Genomic DNA, 18,190 nt, shown 5'->3' with positions numbered 1-18,190 from the left:
AATTTCTTGCCGATTAAATATTTTTTTAGCATAACTAGAAATATCTATACTGACTATACACTCCAAAAAATATATTTTAGCCTACTGTTATGATTTAAAATATTAAAAAATGTCCATCACATTGAATTTAAATTTTTAACAAAATTGGATTAACAAATCTTTTTTTAAGTATTGTCTTTTGTTATAGATTACTCAAATCAATGCGATGGAAATTTGCTGTGAAACTGAAATGCGTAAATCTCGTGTGTAAAAATGCTTCATGTCTTTTACATGACTTGACTCATTTGTCAAGGCCTGGAATCAAAATTTTAAAATTCCCTTATATTTCCAGGTTTTCCATGACCATGGGAATGCTGATACTAGCAAAACTACTTATGTGCCACAATAACAGAATCTCTGTTTCACATATATTGGATTTTCCTGGGATTTGTATGATAGTGGGAATTAATCTCACATCATATGTGTGCACTGCTGCCACCATCAGGACACAAATATACAAAATAGTCTTTATGTATGAACAACTACAGAAACATCTGCAAAAAGTGAGTCAGCTTTGCAAGATTAAAGCAGATTTGCTATATAATTGCATTACTTAAATATCTACATACAAGAACATAAGCAGAAGAGCCCAGGACATAGTGTTATTTATATCTACTGCAAAGTGATTCTGATCTGCCACAATTAACCCCATTCCTTCATTCTCAAACCACACAGATTTTAACACTAAACTCATTCATAAAAACAAATTAAACACAGTGAATGAAGAGCACAGTATGGGAACTAGTAACTGCAAAATCATTTCAAACATTTTCATGCTGTTCATGGTTTTCATTAAACCCACAGATGTGAGTTTGAGTTTGTGTGTTCTACTATCATTCAAGACCAGTGCAGGCACTTTAAGAAAGTTAAAGAAAGAAAAAGAAAGAATTGTAAAGAACGTTATAGACTGGGGGGGGGGGCCTAGGTAGCTCAGCGAGTAAAGACGCTGACTACCACACCTGGAGACACGGGTTGAAATCCAGGGTATGCTGAGTGACTCCAGCCAGGTCTCCTAAGCAACCAAATTGGCCCGGCTGCTAGGGAGGGTACGGTCACACAGGGTAACCTCCTTGTGGTCGCCATAATATGGTTCTCGCTCTCGGTGGGGCGTGTGGTGAGTTGCGCATGGTTGCTGCGGAGAATAGCGTGAAGCCTCCACACGCGCTACGTCTCCGCGGTAACGTGCTCAACAAGCCACGTGATAAGATGCTTGGATTGATGGTCTCAGACGTGGAAGCAACTGAGATTCGGCCTCCACCACCTGGATTAAGGCGAGTCACTATGCCACCACAAGGATTTAGAGCGCATTGGGAATTGGGTATTCCAAATTGGGAGAAAATCTCAATCCCAAATCATAGACTTCACATATAAATTCAATCTCTATAAGACAATCAGTGTTAGGTGTAATGCATTACTAAGTAATTAATTACTGTAAATTAATTTTTCTTTGAAAAAGTAATGGATTACTCTTAATTTGTCAGTAATTTAATTACAGTTACTTCTGATGTAATTGCATTAAATACTGTATAGACTACAGAACATTTCTATATGAAACAAAAGTGAATTTAAAATTGAAATTTAACGTCTAATGTTTTCTAATTTAACACCGCCCCGCTTAAATTCTTTGGCCAGTTCATGAATAATTTATTAGATTTTATAGGATTTATTTGAGCGAATGAAAAGAACAGTTTCTTGTCTATCCTTGTATTTTTCATCTGGTCGAGGCTGATCAGGGTTTTAGAAAATAATTAGTAAAAACGTATTATGCAATTACTTTTCAGACTGAGTAATTAGTACAGTAATCTAATTACACTGTAGACGATGTAATTTGTAGTTAGTAATTAGTTACTTTTTTTTTTTAGAGTAACTTACCCAACACTGAAGACTATGCAACTTTATTCAAAAAGCATGCAAAATGCAATAAACGCTGTAAATGGGAAAGAGGTGAAGTGAAGATTAGACTGTTTTGCATCAAAAATTTGGCTATATTTGAGTGTCTTGCGTTAAGAATAACTGTTATACAATAACAGCAGATAGAAATAGGCTCTGTTTATTTTGGGCTGTTATTAAGTTTAAACACAGGTGACTGACAGCTGATAGACAGACAAACAGATGACGACAGAAACTAACGGTTCACCTCAGATAAGAGAAACACAAAAGACTCTTAAATGATCAGAACCCCTTACAAAAAGTACTGTGGTGGTACCATGGTCATACCTAAGTGAAGTCTGAAAGAAATGGGCAAAGAATGGAAAACTAAACCAAAGTCTGGCCAATTCTGTCTGGCTCTTCGCACACGGAGTGTCTGTTCAGAAATATTCGCACGTTATTTACTGAATGCGAATATAATCTCATAAAATTAAATATACAAGGAATAGAGTTAGCATTAAACAGAGAAGGAATGATCCTCATCTTCTCAAACAAGTGAACTACTGCGGCTCTGGAGAACAAAACGGGTTCGCAGCGGTTACATGTTGCCATTGAAGTAACTTTATCAAGTTTATTTGGTCAGTTAGAACCGCTGGAGCGCGCGAGGAGAATCTCTTGCGAAGTTCGCACGACGAACTTTACGAATCTCTGCGAATCTCTTTAGAAAAACCGAACGGTCTTACCTTGAAACTCTTGATCTGCTCCGGTTGAGATCGATAAAATAACGGGAGAAAGCAGAAGAACCGTTAAAAGTCTCCGATCCATGGCGGGAGTCTCGCGAACGACGCCCCGCGCTCCTTTCGTGCTCCGCGCCAACCCGAAATTATTCCCGTTTGTGTGAGCGGTGACGCGCCAGGAGTCGCAACAGCTCCGTCGACGTCTCTGAACTTGTTTAACTGTGTTCGAGTCGTTACCGACTTCAGGACCCCGCCGCCGGTGGAGCGTGACGTCACTAGGCGCGCGCGCGCGCTCTCTCTGTTAGAGGGGCGTTTTTTGGAGCTCCGCGAGCGCGTTCAGCGGTGATTCTCCGCGGAGATTTTGTAACGCGTTTAACCGAGTTCAGTCAGAGAGACTGAAATGGATCGACGTCGGATTTACTGGAGCTCCTAAAACAGTTGCGCTGCTGTAGTTCAGCGGAGGTGGAGCGAGTAGATCGGACCGAATTTAAGTTTAGCTCGTTCAGAAACATGTGGTTGTGTTTCCAAACCTAGAGACCTGCCTACCTAGACAGCATTTTGGGGATCATTGGCGCGTTCCAAGTCAGAGCGCGCGCAAAATGATTCCCAAAAATGACTTGGAACGCGCCCAAAAATGCTGTCTATGTAGGCAGCTCACTGGGCTTTTTGAAACAAAGCCTGTGTGTCATTATAAAAACGCGGTAACACTTTACAATAAGTTAACCCTTGTGTGACCTTCGGGACATTTTTGTTTTTTCGATCATTTTAGCTGTGTTAATGCCAATGGCATAAATGCTGCCAAAGGTGTGTATTTTGGGGGGAATTTTGATATTTCAACCTCAGTTCCTATAATACACCTATAATACACAAAATAGTTACACTCAGGACCTTCAGGACAAAAATGTCCCCATTGAAACCCATTAAAACTGCAATATTTGACCCAGTGCCATTAAAGCATAAAATCATGAATTCTATGATATTATGCTTTCATTCTGGAGCCCTGGCTTCAAAATGTACATTTTTAATATTTTCCACCAGATGGCACCATTTTTCTCATGTTTAGCCTATGGAGCAAATACATGCTTTTCCCCTATTTTCTGTTTGCTGTATTATAGAGCACTGCAGGACAACTGAATAAATGATGCAGATAAAATTGTGTGTGTATGTGTTGGTATGGATGTCAGAGTGTGTTTTGTATGTGTGTATTGAGAAATGTGCATGTGTGTGTGTGTGTGTGTGTGTGTGTGTGTGTGTGTGTGTGTGTAAAACAACAGTGGCATTATGTAAACAAACTGGCGTTTAAAGGGTTAAAATCCTGAAAATTAATGAATATTTGGTAGTTATGATCAGGACTGATGTTGGTTAAATAAATTAACTAATTGAAAGTGGAAAATAATATTAATATATAATATTATTATGGCAGTTTTTTTAATTTTATTTATTTATTTTTTTTTTGATGTGGACATTTTTGTCCTCGAAGGACCTCTGAGTAACTTTTTTTAAATGATGCACAAGAGTTAATGCATTAGGTGTCATAAACTAACAGTTAAATAATACAGTATAATATTGCAGCATTCATTAATCTTTGTTAATTTTAGTTTATAAAAATACAATTGTTCACTGTTAGTTCATAATGCATTAACTAATGTTAACAAATACAACTTTTAATATAAAAATATTAGTATATGTATTAGTATTAGTAACATTAACCAAGATAATAAAAACATACTGTAAAAATAAGCTATTGTTCATTTATAGTTATTGTTAACTAAAGGGAACCTTATTGTAAAGTGCTACCAAAACACAGGTAAACTTTAGGGAATAAATAATTTATGCTATGTTGTTTTCTAAAGAAGAATCAGTTTAATTTTCCATGAAATAGTCTACTCCTCTATGAATAATCTGTGACAGTGGCAAACAGAAAATAACTATACAGTGTTGGGTAAATTGCTCTAAAAAAGTGATTAATTACTAACTACTAATTACATTTTCTACAGTGTAATTAGATTACTATACTAATTACTCTGTCTGAAAAGTAATTACTTTCTAAAACCCTGATCAACATCGCCCAGATGAAAAATACAAGGATAGACATGAAACTGTTCTTTTAATTCTTTCAAATGAATCCTATAAAATCTAATAAATTATTCATGAACTGGCCAAAGAATTTAAAGGGGGCGGTGTTAAATTAGAAAACATTAGATGTTAAATTTCAATTTTAAATTCACTTTTGTTTCATATAGAATTGTTCTGTAGTCTATACAGTATTTAACGCAATTACATCAGAAGTAACTGTAATTAAAATACTGACAAATTAAGAGTAATCCCTTACTTTACTTTTTTCAATGAAAAAGTAATTTAAATACAGTAATTAATTACTTAGTAATGCATTACACCCAACACTGAACTTATAGTTTTCTAATGAAGTTTTAGATATTTGACATGATAATATTAACATTTACAGACATTGTTTTGTCATTTTAGTTCTTATAAACTCTTTTAAAGGGACTTTTCTTTGTTTTACTTAAATAAACATTTCTCAGGGTAATTTTTTTTTTTTTTAAGTTAGTTTCTGTATAGATACAAACATCAAGTCTTGACTTTCCACATCATTTACCAGGAAAACATATACCGTTCATTTAAAACATGTTGACCCCTACAGCAGCGCAAGTTGGCACAGTAGGAAACTGCACTTTATTGACATTGATTTGAGAGGACTACCTTTATTTGAAGTTTTAAAAAAGCAATCTTTTACAGCATATTTGTATTTGAAATTATATTTAAAGGCTTTGCAGCTTTCAATTTAAACAATTTTGAAATGCAAAATTTGTGAAACAGCAAAGATGAAAAATGTACCCGAATATCAAACTATTATTTTGGGTAAAATAAATTAGAATTCATTAGTTGTGTCAAAGCACAACATACAAAACATGTGAGAACTTACCTCGATGTGACATTCGAAAAATACTCGTGTTCACTTGTTTACACGACAGCTGTCATAAAATGTGATGAGATTGGAATTTTACTTTAGAGGAGAGATTTCAGAAATAAAAATGTTTTTATCATAATTTAAGAGCATTTTCAAGTTGTCTGAAACCATAATAAATACATTTAAAAATAAAGATGCTAGAGAAAGCATTTATGCAATTGGACTTTTGACTCAAAACCTTGTAGTAACTGAGATACAGCATTGTGACAGCTTTCCTGTGTGACAACATCCAGGTCTCCCCTATATAGGCACAGCTGACATCTTTGCTGTTGCTTTGTTTTGCACTTCACGGCCACCGTAGTATTATGTATGATCCATTAATAAAGATTAAAGGGGTGAGTATTCCCTCATGTTTCCCCTCTGCTGCACCATCCTCTGGCTCCTTGTCCTTGTTAGGATCAAGTTCAAAACTCTTGTCTGGGAATACAAGGTGGTTAACAGACAACACGCAAACATCCGGTCCAAACTGACACCTGTAGGATCACGACTCATCCTCTTTGACCGACTACTACAGCACTTTTGTCCTGACCCCTTAACCCCTTACATTGTTTCCTGTCCTCACACCCAAATGGCAGACTCAGCTAGGTGTTTAATAATGGAAAAAATAAAATCTTGCATTGACTCGTTTATTTGTGTCAGGTAGTATCTGTGTGTTTGTATGGGTAGCACTTCTCTACCAAGCCGACAACTTGCTGAACTGCTTTCTTACTAGTGGTCGAGCAATATAGATTTTTGTAATGGCAGATGCCAGTCGTGGTATATAGAGAGTGGGAGTGACGATGGCCGATATATTGCCTATGTGATATAGGACAATACAATTTAATTAGAGCAAATGAGATATACACTCAAATTACATTATTTCACACAATATTTACTTCACTTTCTTTTCACTTTTATTCTTATTTAAGTCACTAAAAAGACAGAAATGTATGTTTTACATTGATACGGCTGCTGTCGGATTTTGGAACTGACACAGGAGAGTTAAAGTGGCACTTACAATGGAAGTCAATGGAGTCAATCTTTGGAGGGTTTAAAGTCAGAAATGTGAAGCTTATAAGTTTATAAAAGCACTTACATTAATTCTTCTGTTAAAACATGTGTATCATTTAAGCTGTAAAGTTGTTTAAATTGTCATTTTTACAGTCGTTTCAGGGTTTTAGGATTTATGGCGTCATGGCAACGAAGTTGTATAAATGGCTATAACTTTATTCAGATGCGGTAAGTGATTTTAACACATTAAAATCATGTTAACACACATATTGTTTATGTCTTGTGTCAGTGAGTATATTAATGTTTATGGATTGACCCCATTGACCTCCATTGTAAGTGTCTCACTGGAACACACATTTAAAGAAAAGGAGGGACGAGTCGGAATTAATTTTTGTGGTAATTAACAATATGACACAAATGCTGTCCACTGAGCTCATCTTGTACTGAACCCGGAATATTCCTTTAATATGTCAAGCAGTCACGGTTATACGTGGCAACACAGGGACAAATTCACAGACAGACACTCAAATCAGACAGATGCCCTTCATTTCTCTGCTGCTTTTATCTATTCAAACATGATAACAATTAGCTGAAAGTTTCTCAGATGCTTCAGGTTTTCTTGTTGCCTAAAACCTCTTTCATCAGTCAAATGAGGCATTTTAATATTTCTTAAAGACACAGACACACAGCTTTAGTCAATGACTGTGCATGTACAATATTATACGGAGACACAATGTAACTTGTTTTGTCTTTTTGTTTTTACTGGGAAGCATTTATCACAAACATATCAATGTTTGATAAGTAGAAATACAACATGAAATCAAAATGTCTCTATACACACTGTTTGCTTTCTTAATACATGTTCAATGCATGTTACCATCTGTCATATAGAGACACTTCTTACTAAACAGTCAATTCCTGATGGATAAAATCAAGTCTCACCCTACATTTGTTTCCATTGAATAACCTCTTTCAGAAAAGTGAATTTCATGTTTCATATTGACAAAGTCAAGACTTTGGCAGATGCTTTATCCAAAATGACTTTCAGTGATTTCAAGATATACATCAAGCGTTACTGTAAGTGTTCCCTGGGAATCGAACGTTGTTAGCAGCACGCTCTGCCAGTTGAACTACACGAATTCAGTATTAGAGGAATAATGTGAATGTTCTCAGATACAGTGCATTTAATGTGTTTTATTAGATGTGATCAGGCAGAGTCTCATTTAGAGATATACTTTCCCATAGCACATAAGTGCCTCTATATTTACTGCCTTAAGAGAATGGAACACACTGGGATTCAGCACTTCCGATGCTGTAAACATGGAGAGTTTCATTCACGCACTGCGAGCACAATGAAACAAACATCTCACTGTAGTTTCACATATTTAGGCCAAAGACCTTGAGAGGAACCAAACACACACACACACACACACACACACACACACACACACACACAAAATAACAGGTACAGTTGGAAAAGCTATCAGCAGTGTACAGTTCACCGCACGGGTCTCTGGGCACAATTTGGAAACTTTCTCTGTAAAACAAGGTTATTAGATTTAAAGCCGACACAGTGGCGCTGTGGAATGCACTGGAGTAATTTAATTTCGTCTTTATGTTTGATGTCAAGACTCAGGCAATGTTACTACGGTGTTAATTCAACCTCAGTCCTTTGTTGCCATTTGTGAAGAAATACATGTTTTGAGCAAACACATCCATAAACCAATGCTGTATCTGGCTCGCAGAACTTCTGTATGAAAGTACCTCCTAAGGAAACAAGTCTTAGACTGGCTTCCAATGGACCATAATGCCTAATAAAAACTAAATCAAGTGCCATTAGAACATACAAAAGAGGTATTTTTACATAGTCACATTAAAAATATCATTAACATTGACAAAGAAAATAATCTTACATTAATTGTGCCTTTATAACTTTATGATTTTAATCAAAGTAATTTATATAATGTAAGAAATTCAGTTTACAAACATCCCATTTATTTCTTATATACTAAATATATATATATACTAAATATATACTAAATTTAGTATATTTAGTATATATATATATATATATTTAGTATATTTAGTATATATATATATATATAGTATATGTTAACATAAGTTAACGCATTATGAATTAACATGAACAACTGTAAATATATATATTTAGTATATACAGAAATCAGCATTAAGCGAGATTTATACATGATGCAGAAGAACTGTTTATTGTTATTTCATGTTAACTAATGAAGTTAACTAATGTTATTAAATACAACCATATTGTAAAGTGTTAGCCAACTATTTAATGACTTCAATTATTATTTCTTGGTAGAAATTGAATCATAAGTATAGAAAAAAATTTGGCATATCATCATTTACATCTGCAAAACCATTCTTAAGATGCCATTTTTATTCTTTCAGTCACCGTACACCAGATTGTGGGCAGCAAAGGATTTATTCCAAACAGACGATGAAGACATTTCATTAGGATGTTATGCAAACATTTGATTCAGACTTGCCTTGATGCCTTCCTACTCTGTAAAATGCTTGCAAAGGTTTCAGACGCAGCTCAAGTGTTTGTAAAGGCAGTAGCTGTTTGTTTAAATTCAATTAGAGCTCATTGAAGTTGTGAAGGAACGTCTGGTCATTTGATGGATATCGTCTTTAATTTACCTTCCAGCTTTTTCCATTAACATGTTCAGACACAGTGAAGTCAAAGAAGATAAACTGAACAGTAGATGATGCTGTTGTGTCTCACTTTGACATTTTCTGATGTAATTATGGCATTTGCAGCTCTGGTAATTGGTAAAATGAATGGCTCCATAATTTTCCAGGGACTTTTTCTTAGCTGTATGTCAGTGTGGCAGATAATATTGATTTCTGTTATAGTCTTTGAAATGTATTTTATGGCACTTTGTGAAAATACAGGAGAAAACCTTCATGTCAGTATTCTGCTAATGCAACAGAAGTTGTTCAAGGCCTCTGAGTGCTTCAAAACATCTCATCTCTATATTCATCTTTCGATCTACCTCTTCTGTCTTTTCATGGGTAAAATGAATGGTCATATCAAGTCTGATTGAAAGCATACAGACACGAAGGACATGTATTTATTTCAGTAATCCTCTTTATTATGTTGTTCATCAAGATTTTTTACTTCAATCAAAAATTATAAGTTTTATTGTTAAATAGAATTTCCAAACATACAGTATAATTAAACGTGTGGCATAATTCAGTTTTTAGCTTTATGCTTTGATTTAGTACACTGATTAATTCAATTAATGGCCAAATGTTTTTGTTACTCCACATCATTTGAAGTTCAATGCTTTTCTGCATTTGCAACAGAAGATTTTATTGATTTTGACCTTCACTCAAATAGAGAAGGACTCAGGTGTGTAAATCAATGTGTGTCATTTATAAAGCTTTGCTCATATATTCACTCATAGAACAGAACCGGCTCATGGTCGCAGTTTGCAACAGACATTTTAATCTAAATCATCTAAAATGATCTGGATTCAGCTAAAAAATATCATTTGAAAAATATATATATTGCTGCAGTATTGCTTATGGTCTACAGCAACAAGACATTACATTGTTCTATAATACAATTTTTTTTTTTTTTAAATAAAATAGTTTTTAAAAGGAATATTCTGGGTTGAATATAAGTGAAGCTCAATTTACAGTATGTGTGGCATAATGTTGATTACCACAAAAAATTATTTTGACTAGCCCCGTTTTTTCAAAAATCTGGGTTAAATGTTCAAATACTTACTATTTCAGAAGTATAGCCACAAGATTAAACAATATGTGTGCTAATCATAGTAAACCCTATAAACGATTTTATCTCACTAAAATCATATAGAACATAATTTTTGTTTGTGTCAACACATAATGTGATACTAACCCAAATGCACAGATTGACTATACAGTATATGATGATATACAGTATGATTCCTACAACTAAGATTTGAATTAGATTCCGAGTAGTGGTGCAATGCAATATAATTTTCTATGTGATTTGATGGTGCTTTGACATTTTAATTGCACATTGAGGTATTTTTGGTAACATCAAATCATTTATGGTATAACGAATTATAGGTTGAAATTTGGTAGGCATCAGCTGAAGCGGAACACAGTCATTAACATTCACATATTTGCTTACAAATCTTTCTGTTACCGCAGGCCAGATGTGATTCAGGGCTGTTTTGCTTATGAAACATCAGTTCACCACTAGAGGACAGTGTTTACACTGGAGTCAAAGAGCAACACAATGAGGCCTTTAGTGCATGTCTGGAGCTCTGACATCATCTATAAACTTGTGCATTGCTTTTTAAACTCTTTGATGCCAAGGACCCTTAAATATGATGATCCCCTAGCGGTGTCTGAACATGCATACTTCCCTACTATATAGTATGCCAAAAAAAGCATGTCAATGAAGAAGGGTGTCCAAATCATCAGTTTTCATAAAAGAGTAAGCAAGAAATACGGCGAGATTCTTAAGTGTGCATCCATTGGACACTGTACTATCCCATAATGCCACAGGAGCTGAGGAGATGTCACATTCAAAATGCTGAATAAAAACAAAACAAAAAAACAATAACAACGAAGAGCTGCGAGTCTGGTGGCTCTTTTAACCTGTAAGCGCTACGCTATGTGCATACCAAGAAAGCTGTTCCTTGTGCTGAAATTGTGTTTGTTTAGCAAAACCAGAGTAAGCTCATTCGTCTCATCCCCCTTTTTACTTACAAAAAAATAAAAAAAATAAAATAAATACATAAATAATAAAAAAAATATCTGTGTTCCAGTGAGGCGCTTACAATGGAAGTCAATGGGGCCAATTTTTGGAGGGTTTAAAAGCAGAAATATGAAGCTTATAATTTTATAAAAGCACTTACATTAATTCTTCTGTTAAAACTTGTGCATTATTTGAGCTGTAAAGTTGTTTAAATAGTCGTTTTGGGGATTACAAAATTACGTTGTCATGTCAACAAAATTGTCAAACTGGATGTAACTTTATAAAGAAAAGTTTAGTAAAACATTTTATCACAGTAAGATCATGTTAACACACATGTTGATTATGTCTTATGTCAGTATTTTAATGTTTACAGATTGTCCCCATTGACTTCCATTGTAAGTGGCTCACTGGAACACAGATTTATGTTTTGTTTTTAAAGAAAAGTAGGGATGATTCCAAATTAATTTTTGTGGTAATCAACATTATGCCACAAATGCAGTCTACTGAGCTTAACTTGAACTAAACCTGGAATATTCTGTTAAAATATTAGGCTCTGTTAAATATTATCTCTAAAACTATTTACTTTTCATTTATTATTAAGTTTACAGTGTCTTTTCTATCTTATTTTTAACTATTAGAGTAATGTTAGATGTGTAAACCTAAAAAGAACATTTTTAATTCAATTCAAATTTGTAAAGTGCATTTCACAGTAAACATTGTTCCAAAGCATTTATAGAGAAAATAGCCTTTCAATCCCCTTTAGTCAAGCTAACGGTTCTAGAAATATCTTATTTTTAATTATAAAAATTAAAATTAAAAAAAGATTTGTTTTTTATTTCATGATTTCCAACCAGAATTTAGACCGCAGAATAAACATTTTGATTCAATAATATCAAACATGAAAAAAATAAAAATAAACAACAACAACAACAACAACAAAAAAATGTTTTTCTTTTACATTTTCTGCAGACCCCCTAGCACTGTAATTTCTGCAGAGTGATGAGATGAGAGTCATCTGATCTAAATGCAGGCTTTTATTAAAAAGAACTCAAAACACACACTAGAAGCACTGGGAACAAAAGAACACTAGAAAACAAACACTACAGCCATGAACGGACAAGAACCAAAGACACAGAGAACATTAGGGCAATATATATATAACATGACAAAACCAAAGTTCAAGGACAAACACTACAGAATGTTTCATAGCCCCACCCCCTAAAGGGCGGCTCCTGATGCCCAACACAGAGTTCCAATAGGGACCTGGACGGGACACAGGAGCAAAGGGATTTGAAGAGGATGGAGACCACGGAGGATCAGGAGGATCAGGAGGATCAGGAGGACGAACAGGAGACCACAGAGGATCAGGAGGATGAGCAGGAGACCACAGGGGATCAGTAGAGGCCACTGGAGACCACGTGGGACCAGGAGAGGCTGCTGGAGAACATGGGGGATCAGGAGAGGCCACTGGAGACCACGGGGGATCAGGAAATGCCACTGGAGACCACAGGGAATCAGGAGAGGCTGCTGGTGACCATAGGGAATCAGAAGAGGCTGCTGGAGACCACAGGGAATCAGGAGAGGCCGCTGGAGACTGCAGTGGATCAAGCGGACAACCAGGAGACCAGAGCGGACCAGGTGAGGCAGCAGAAGACCTCTGTGGATCCGGCAGACAGCCAGGAGAACAGGGCAGACCAGGCAAGGCAGCATAAGACCACCGGGGACCAGCAGATGGCTGGGAGTGTTGGCAGGGGCCAGGCAACAGGGGACGCTGGCAGGGTCAAAGCAACAGGGGACTCTGGCAGGGCCAAGGCAACAGGAGACCCAGAGGGCTAAGAGGTCAGAGCAGCTGGGGACTCAGGGGGGTGAGGCCGCAGGAGGTGGAGATTCAGGGGGATGAGGCCGCAGGAGGCGGAGATTCAGGGGGATGAGGCCGCAAGAGGATCAGAGGGCGAGGTCTGGGTAGCCCGCAGTGTAGATGGCATGGTCAGGGCAGAATGCGATGCAGAGGGCGTGGTCAGCTGGACCACCGAGGTGGGGACCACTGAGGTTGAGACCACCGAAGCTGGGACCACTGGAGCTGGAACCACCAGAGGAGGGACCACCGTGACCACCGGAGCTGGGATCACCGAGGTTGAGACGACCAAATCTGGGACCACAGAAGATGAGACCACTGAGTTTGAGACCACCGGGACCACCGAAGCTGGGACCACTGAGGTTGAGGCCACCGGAGAAGGTAAAAGATGGGCCTCCATTGTCGAGATCTCAAGGACCACTGGAGAAGGGAACAGAGGGGCCTCTGTCATCGAAATCTCATGGACCACCAGAGAAGGGGGATTTTTCCTCCTCTTTGTGCCCGCTGTGTCCGGTGAGAGAGTGCTGGGTGCTACAGTGGGAGTACTGCTCTACCCCACTATGTAGGAGGAGAGAGAGCCTCAAAGCAGAATCAATAAATTCCACCAAAGTGAGCTCACACCTACCTCCCGACAGACAGGACTTCATGGGTTTCTTGAGCTCTATGTTGCCCCAGATCATACAGATCGCCAGCGCACAGAACTACTCTGTGTATTCCTCTATGTAGTCCGTGTCTTACCGAAGAGACAAGAGTTCCAAAGCTGCTAGATCCATGTTGGTTGGTTCTTCTGTAATATCTGCAGTATGATGAGAAGAGATTAATTGGATCCAAATGCAGGCTTTTAATTAAAAAGAACTTAAAATAAACACTAGAAGCACTGGGAACAAAAGATCACTAGAAAACACTAGAAGCACTGGGAACAAAAGATCACTAAAAAACAAACACTACAACCGTGAACAGACAAGAACCAACAAAGACACAGAGAACATGAGGACAATATAAAAACAAGAACTAACGAGGTTAACAAGATACACCTGGGAGCAATCATCGTGAACACAGAACAGAAACAACAAGAGTGCTACACAAGAATTTCAAAATAAGACATCACAAAACCAAAGTCCAAGGACAAACACTACAGAATGTTTCAAGCACCCCCTTTCGTTCCCCTGTTTCCAGTTTGAAAACCCCTGTGCTAGTTTCCCCCTAAAGTTGACAAAATAAACATTTAGCAGTGTGGCAGGGCGGAGGGCGGGGCCGGGTCGTGATTCCGCACACCCTGCCACTAATAAGGCTGATTAAGCCTGAGAGGGATTAAGGCCGACCGGAGACGGCGGTGAGACAGAGAGAGAGTTACGGACAGCTGTCCAACACCTGTGTGTGCTTGTCTTTTTGGTTCAGTTAAACATAAAATTTTTATTTATATTATCAAGCCGGTTCTCGCCTCCTCCTTTCCATTTACCTTGTTATACTGGTGCCGAAATTCGGGAAAGAGGAGGGATGTGCCATAGTGGAGTCCTCGCCGCTACCATCCATCCCAAAGGAGCAGCCACGGCCATCCACTGGGGGACGGAGGAGCCTGGCCGCCTGAAAGCGGAGGAACAGCTGCCGACCGCGAGGGGAGGTGGGGCTCTCAACCAACCGCCTGGAGCGGTTACCGCTACCAGGGGTGGGGGAGACCCCTACCATCCACCAAAAACACGTCGGGGCGTTCCGTCCGCCAGGGGCCGGAGGACTGCCTCCGATCCACCTGGGGAGGCGCGGCTGTCGTCCACCAGAGGGTGGAGTGGCCGAGGACCAGACTAAGGCGTATCGGAAAGCCGGCAAGTAAATTTTTTTTCCTCTCTCTCTCTCTCCTCTCTCTCTCCCGCTCCGCAATGGCTTTTCCCTCTCTTTTTAATGTTTTTGTTAATTTGGCGTGGTCGCCATTACGGCGTGTAGGTGCCAAATTTTTTTGGTTTCCCTCCCCTTGTCCCCTCCCCTGATCCAGGTAGACGGGGATGACCTGCCAGCAGCCGGGGTGGAAGGCACGCCCCCCCCCCCAGGGAAAGGGAGGGGGGTGGATTTACATCATGCCGGGGGCTCCCCGGCCTGAGAGAACGGGGGAGGAATTTGGCAGGTTGGAGGGCGGGGCCGGGTTGTGATTCTGCACACCCTGCCACTAATAAGGCTGATTAAGCCTGAGAGGGATTAAGGCCGACCGGAGATGGTGGTGTGACAGAGAGAGAGTTACGGACAGCTGTCCGACACCCGTGTGTGTTTGTCTTTTTGGTTCAATTAATCATTAAATCTTTATTTATATTATCAAGCCGGTTCTCGCCTCCTCCTTTCCATTTACCTTGTTACAAGCAGATACAAAATTTTGACTCTTTCTCTTCCATGAAGACTGACCAAAAGTATTGATGATCTTCCTTTGTCGGGTGTATACCATTTTTCTTCCAGTAAAATGTTCTCTAGATAGAATGAGAACGTTCCTGTAACCGTGCCCCCTTCCACTCATAAATTTTCAATGTTTCCTTCTTGATACACAAGATGGCGCCATGTATGGCTGCTGCGCTGCGAGCTCCGACACAATGTTGCAGTTTTTTGGGTTTTTTTTGTCTACAATTCTTATGTTTTTCGTTTTGGATGTTGTCTGCCTTTTTGTCTACAATAGACAAACACTTTTGGACATTGGTTCTTCAATTGTACACTGAAAACCTGACTTTAAATACCTCAATGCCAACCCGCTGTCTTCAAACACGATTTTGTCTGGGCTGCCCAGCCACATAAGCATAGCCAGAAAAGGGGAAGGAGAGCTGGTGTTCTCATCAGACTAAGATGTTGCACAAATCAACACCCACTACCCAGCATTCTACTGGCAAATGTTCAGTCTCTGCACAACAAGTTCTGCGAGCTGAGAGTGCGGATCTCTTTCCAATGAGAGACGAGGGACTGCTGCATTATCTGCCTCACAGAATCTTGGATGTCTGCGGATGTTCCAGACTCAGCCATCGAACCGTGGGGTTCACAGTGCGCCGAGCGGACAGAGTGAACAACCTCTCAGGTAAAAGCAGAGGAGGTGGTGTATGTTTTATGATCAACAAATCCTGGTGTGATCAGAGGAATGTACATTCTATCAAGTCTTTCTGCTCTCCTGATCTGGAATTCCCCATGTTTCTGTGTCTACCGAGGGAATTCACAGCAGTCATTATCACAGCTGTGTACATCCCCCCACAAGCCAACACAGTCCGGCACTCAAGGAAATGTATGGGAGTATAAGTGATCAGGAAACCACGTACCCTGAGGCCACGTTCATTGTGACCGGGGACTTTAACAAAGCCAACTTCAAGTCAATCACACTGAAATACTTCCAACACAACAGATGCAACACAAGAGGGGACCGAGTTTTGGACCATTGCTACTCTCCCTTCTGGGATTGCTACAAATACCTCCCCCGCCCACCATTTGGCAAATTGGACCACTCTTCTGTTCTCCATTTACAGGCAGAAACAGAAACAGGAAGCACCCACCCTCAGAATGATCCAGTGCTGGTCGGACCAATCAGATACTATGCTACAAGACTGTTTTGATCACATGGACTGGTCCGCCTCTGATGATGACATCGAGGTCTACGCAGACACCATAACAAGTTTCATCAGGAAGTGCATAGATGATGTAATGCCAACCAAAACAATACATATCTACCCTAACCAGAAACCGTGGATTAACAGCGATGTTTGTGCTGCACTTAATGTTCGGACCGCTGCTCTGTAGCGGATGTAACCCGATCCTTCCAATAGGTGAATATCCGTTAAGCCGCGGGTCCAGACGGCATTCCGGGCTGCGTCATCAGAGTGTGCGTGAACCAACTGGCTGGTGTTTTTATGGATATTTTCAAAATTTCCCTCTCCTTGTCTGTGGTCCCCACATGCTTTAAAACGTCCACCATTGTGCCTGTACCGAAGCAATCCAAAATCACTTGCTTAAATGACTGGCGTCCTGTTGTTCTGACCCCCATCATCAGCAAATGCTTTGAGAGGCTAATCAGAGATTACATCTGCTTTGTGCTGCCTGCCTCACTGGACTCACTGCAGATTTATTCATCTCACACTGGACTGTCATAAATTATATTTTCTCTTAACAACACACTGGCAGCTGACTATCAACCGACAGCCTGAATGTCAATACAACACTATACAGCCTACTGTATATTTTATATATATTATTTTTATTGAATACTGTGTATTCTATACTGTGTGTATTGTATACTGTACATTGTATATTATTATTTGTATATTGTTATAACAAGGTTTAAAATGGGCAAGGAGGAGGCAGGAACAGGACGAACCATCAAAGTAATGTTTAATGAAAACTTAAAAAGACACAAACATAAAACACACACGGAAGCTGCATGTGGCTCTCTCTCTCTCCCAAACTGCCGCATCCGGCTCGGCTTTATCCCTCTTCTTGGCTGATTAGCCCGATTGTTGGCCGGCCGTGCGCACTCACTGCTCGGCCCCACCCTCCTCCTCATCACGGTTGTGTTGTGTGTAATTATGTGTACAGTATATTAGTTTTGTAAATTGTGTTGTGCAAATCTGATGTTTATTGTAGATTGGTATATGTCTCATCACTGTCATGACTGCTATGTTGCTTGGATCTGCACCCAAGACTTTCACCCACTGTTGCACTTGGTTGAGTGACGATAAAGGGATTTGATTTGATTTTGAGTCCTGTTCAATCAATTAGGGGGCACCCCTGCAGTGAGGAGCTGTCGAACTGTTAAAATGATGCTGAAGACACAGAAAGAAACAAAGGTAAACAGGTCCAAATCTACTGCATCCAAAATCCAGAACACGGTTGACAAAGACAAAGTAGTTTAATCAGCTTCCAGGAAGAACAACACCAGGAAAATGAAATTGGAATGAGCCGAGAGCATCTTTCTCCTCCAGATGACTGACCCTACTGGTGTAATAACCGGAGAGAGGGTCACTGATTCA

At 39.1% G+C, this 18,190-nt stretch overlaps 1 protein-coding gene across 10 annotated transcripts in view; it reads right to left on the bottom strand.

The window, feature by feature from the left end:
- Nucleotides 1–2,997, bottom strand: part of LOC127434615 (receptor-type tyrosine-protein phosphatase mu-like) — a 316,778-nt gene extending 313,781 nt beyond the window's left edge. For 4 of the 10 annotated variants that reach the window (XM_051687462.1, XM_051687458.1, XM_051687459.1 and 1 more), the window contains exon 1: nucleotides 2,652–2,949. In XM_051687462.1, coding sequence (XP_051543422.1) covers nucleotides 2,652–2,733 — 82 coding nt within the window. In that variant the 5' untranslated portion in view covers nucleotides 2,734–2,949. Of the gene's footprint in view, nucleotides 1–2,651 lie in introns of all 10 variants that reach the window. The other 6 variants (XM_051687457.1, XM_051687461.1, XM_051687465.1 and 3 more) reach the window with 4 other exon arrangements.
- Between the last annotated feature and the right edge of the window lie 15,193 nt (nucleotides 2,998–18,190).

The sequence above is a fragment of the Myxocyprinus asiaticus genome, chromosome 44 (assembly GCF_019703515.2).
Source record: "Myxocyprinus asiaticus isolate MX2 ecotype Aquarium Trade chromosome 44, UBuf_Myxa_2, whole genome shotgun sequence".
In the NCBI taxonomy this organism is placed as follows: Eukaryota; Metazoa; Chordata; class Actinopteri; order Cypriniformes; family Catostomidae; genus Myxocyprinus; species Myxocyprinus asiaticus.
The sequence above is the reverse complement of the archived record's forward strand: the minus strand, read 5'-3'. Positions and strand labels throughout refer to the sequence as shown.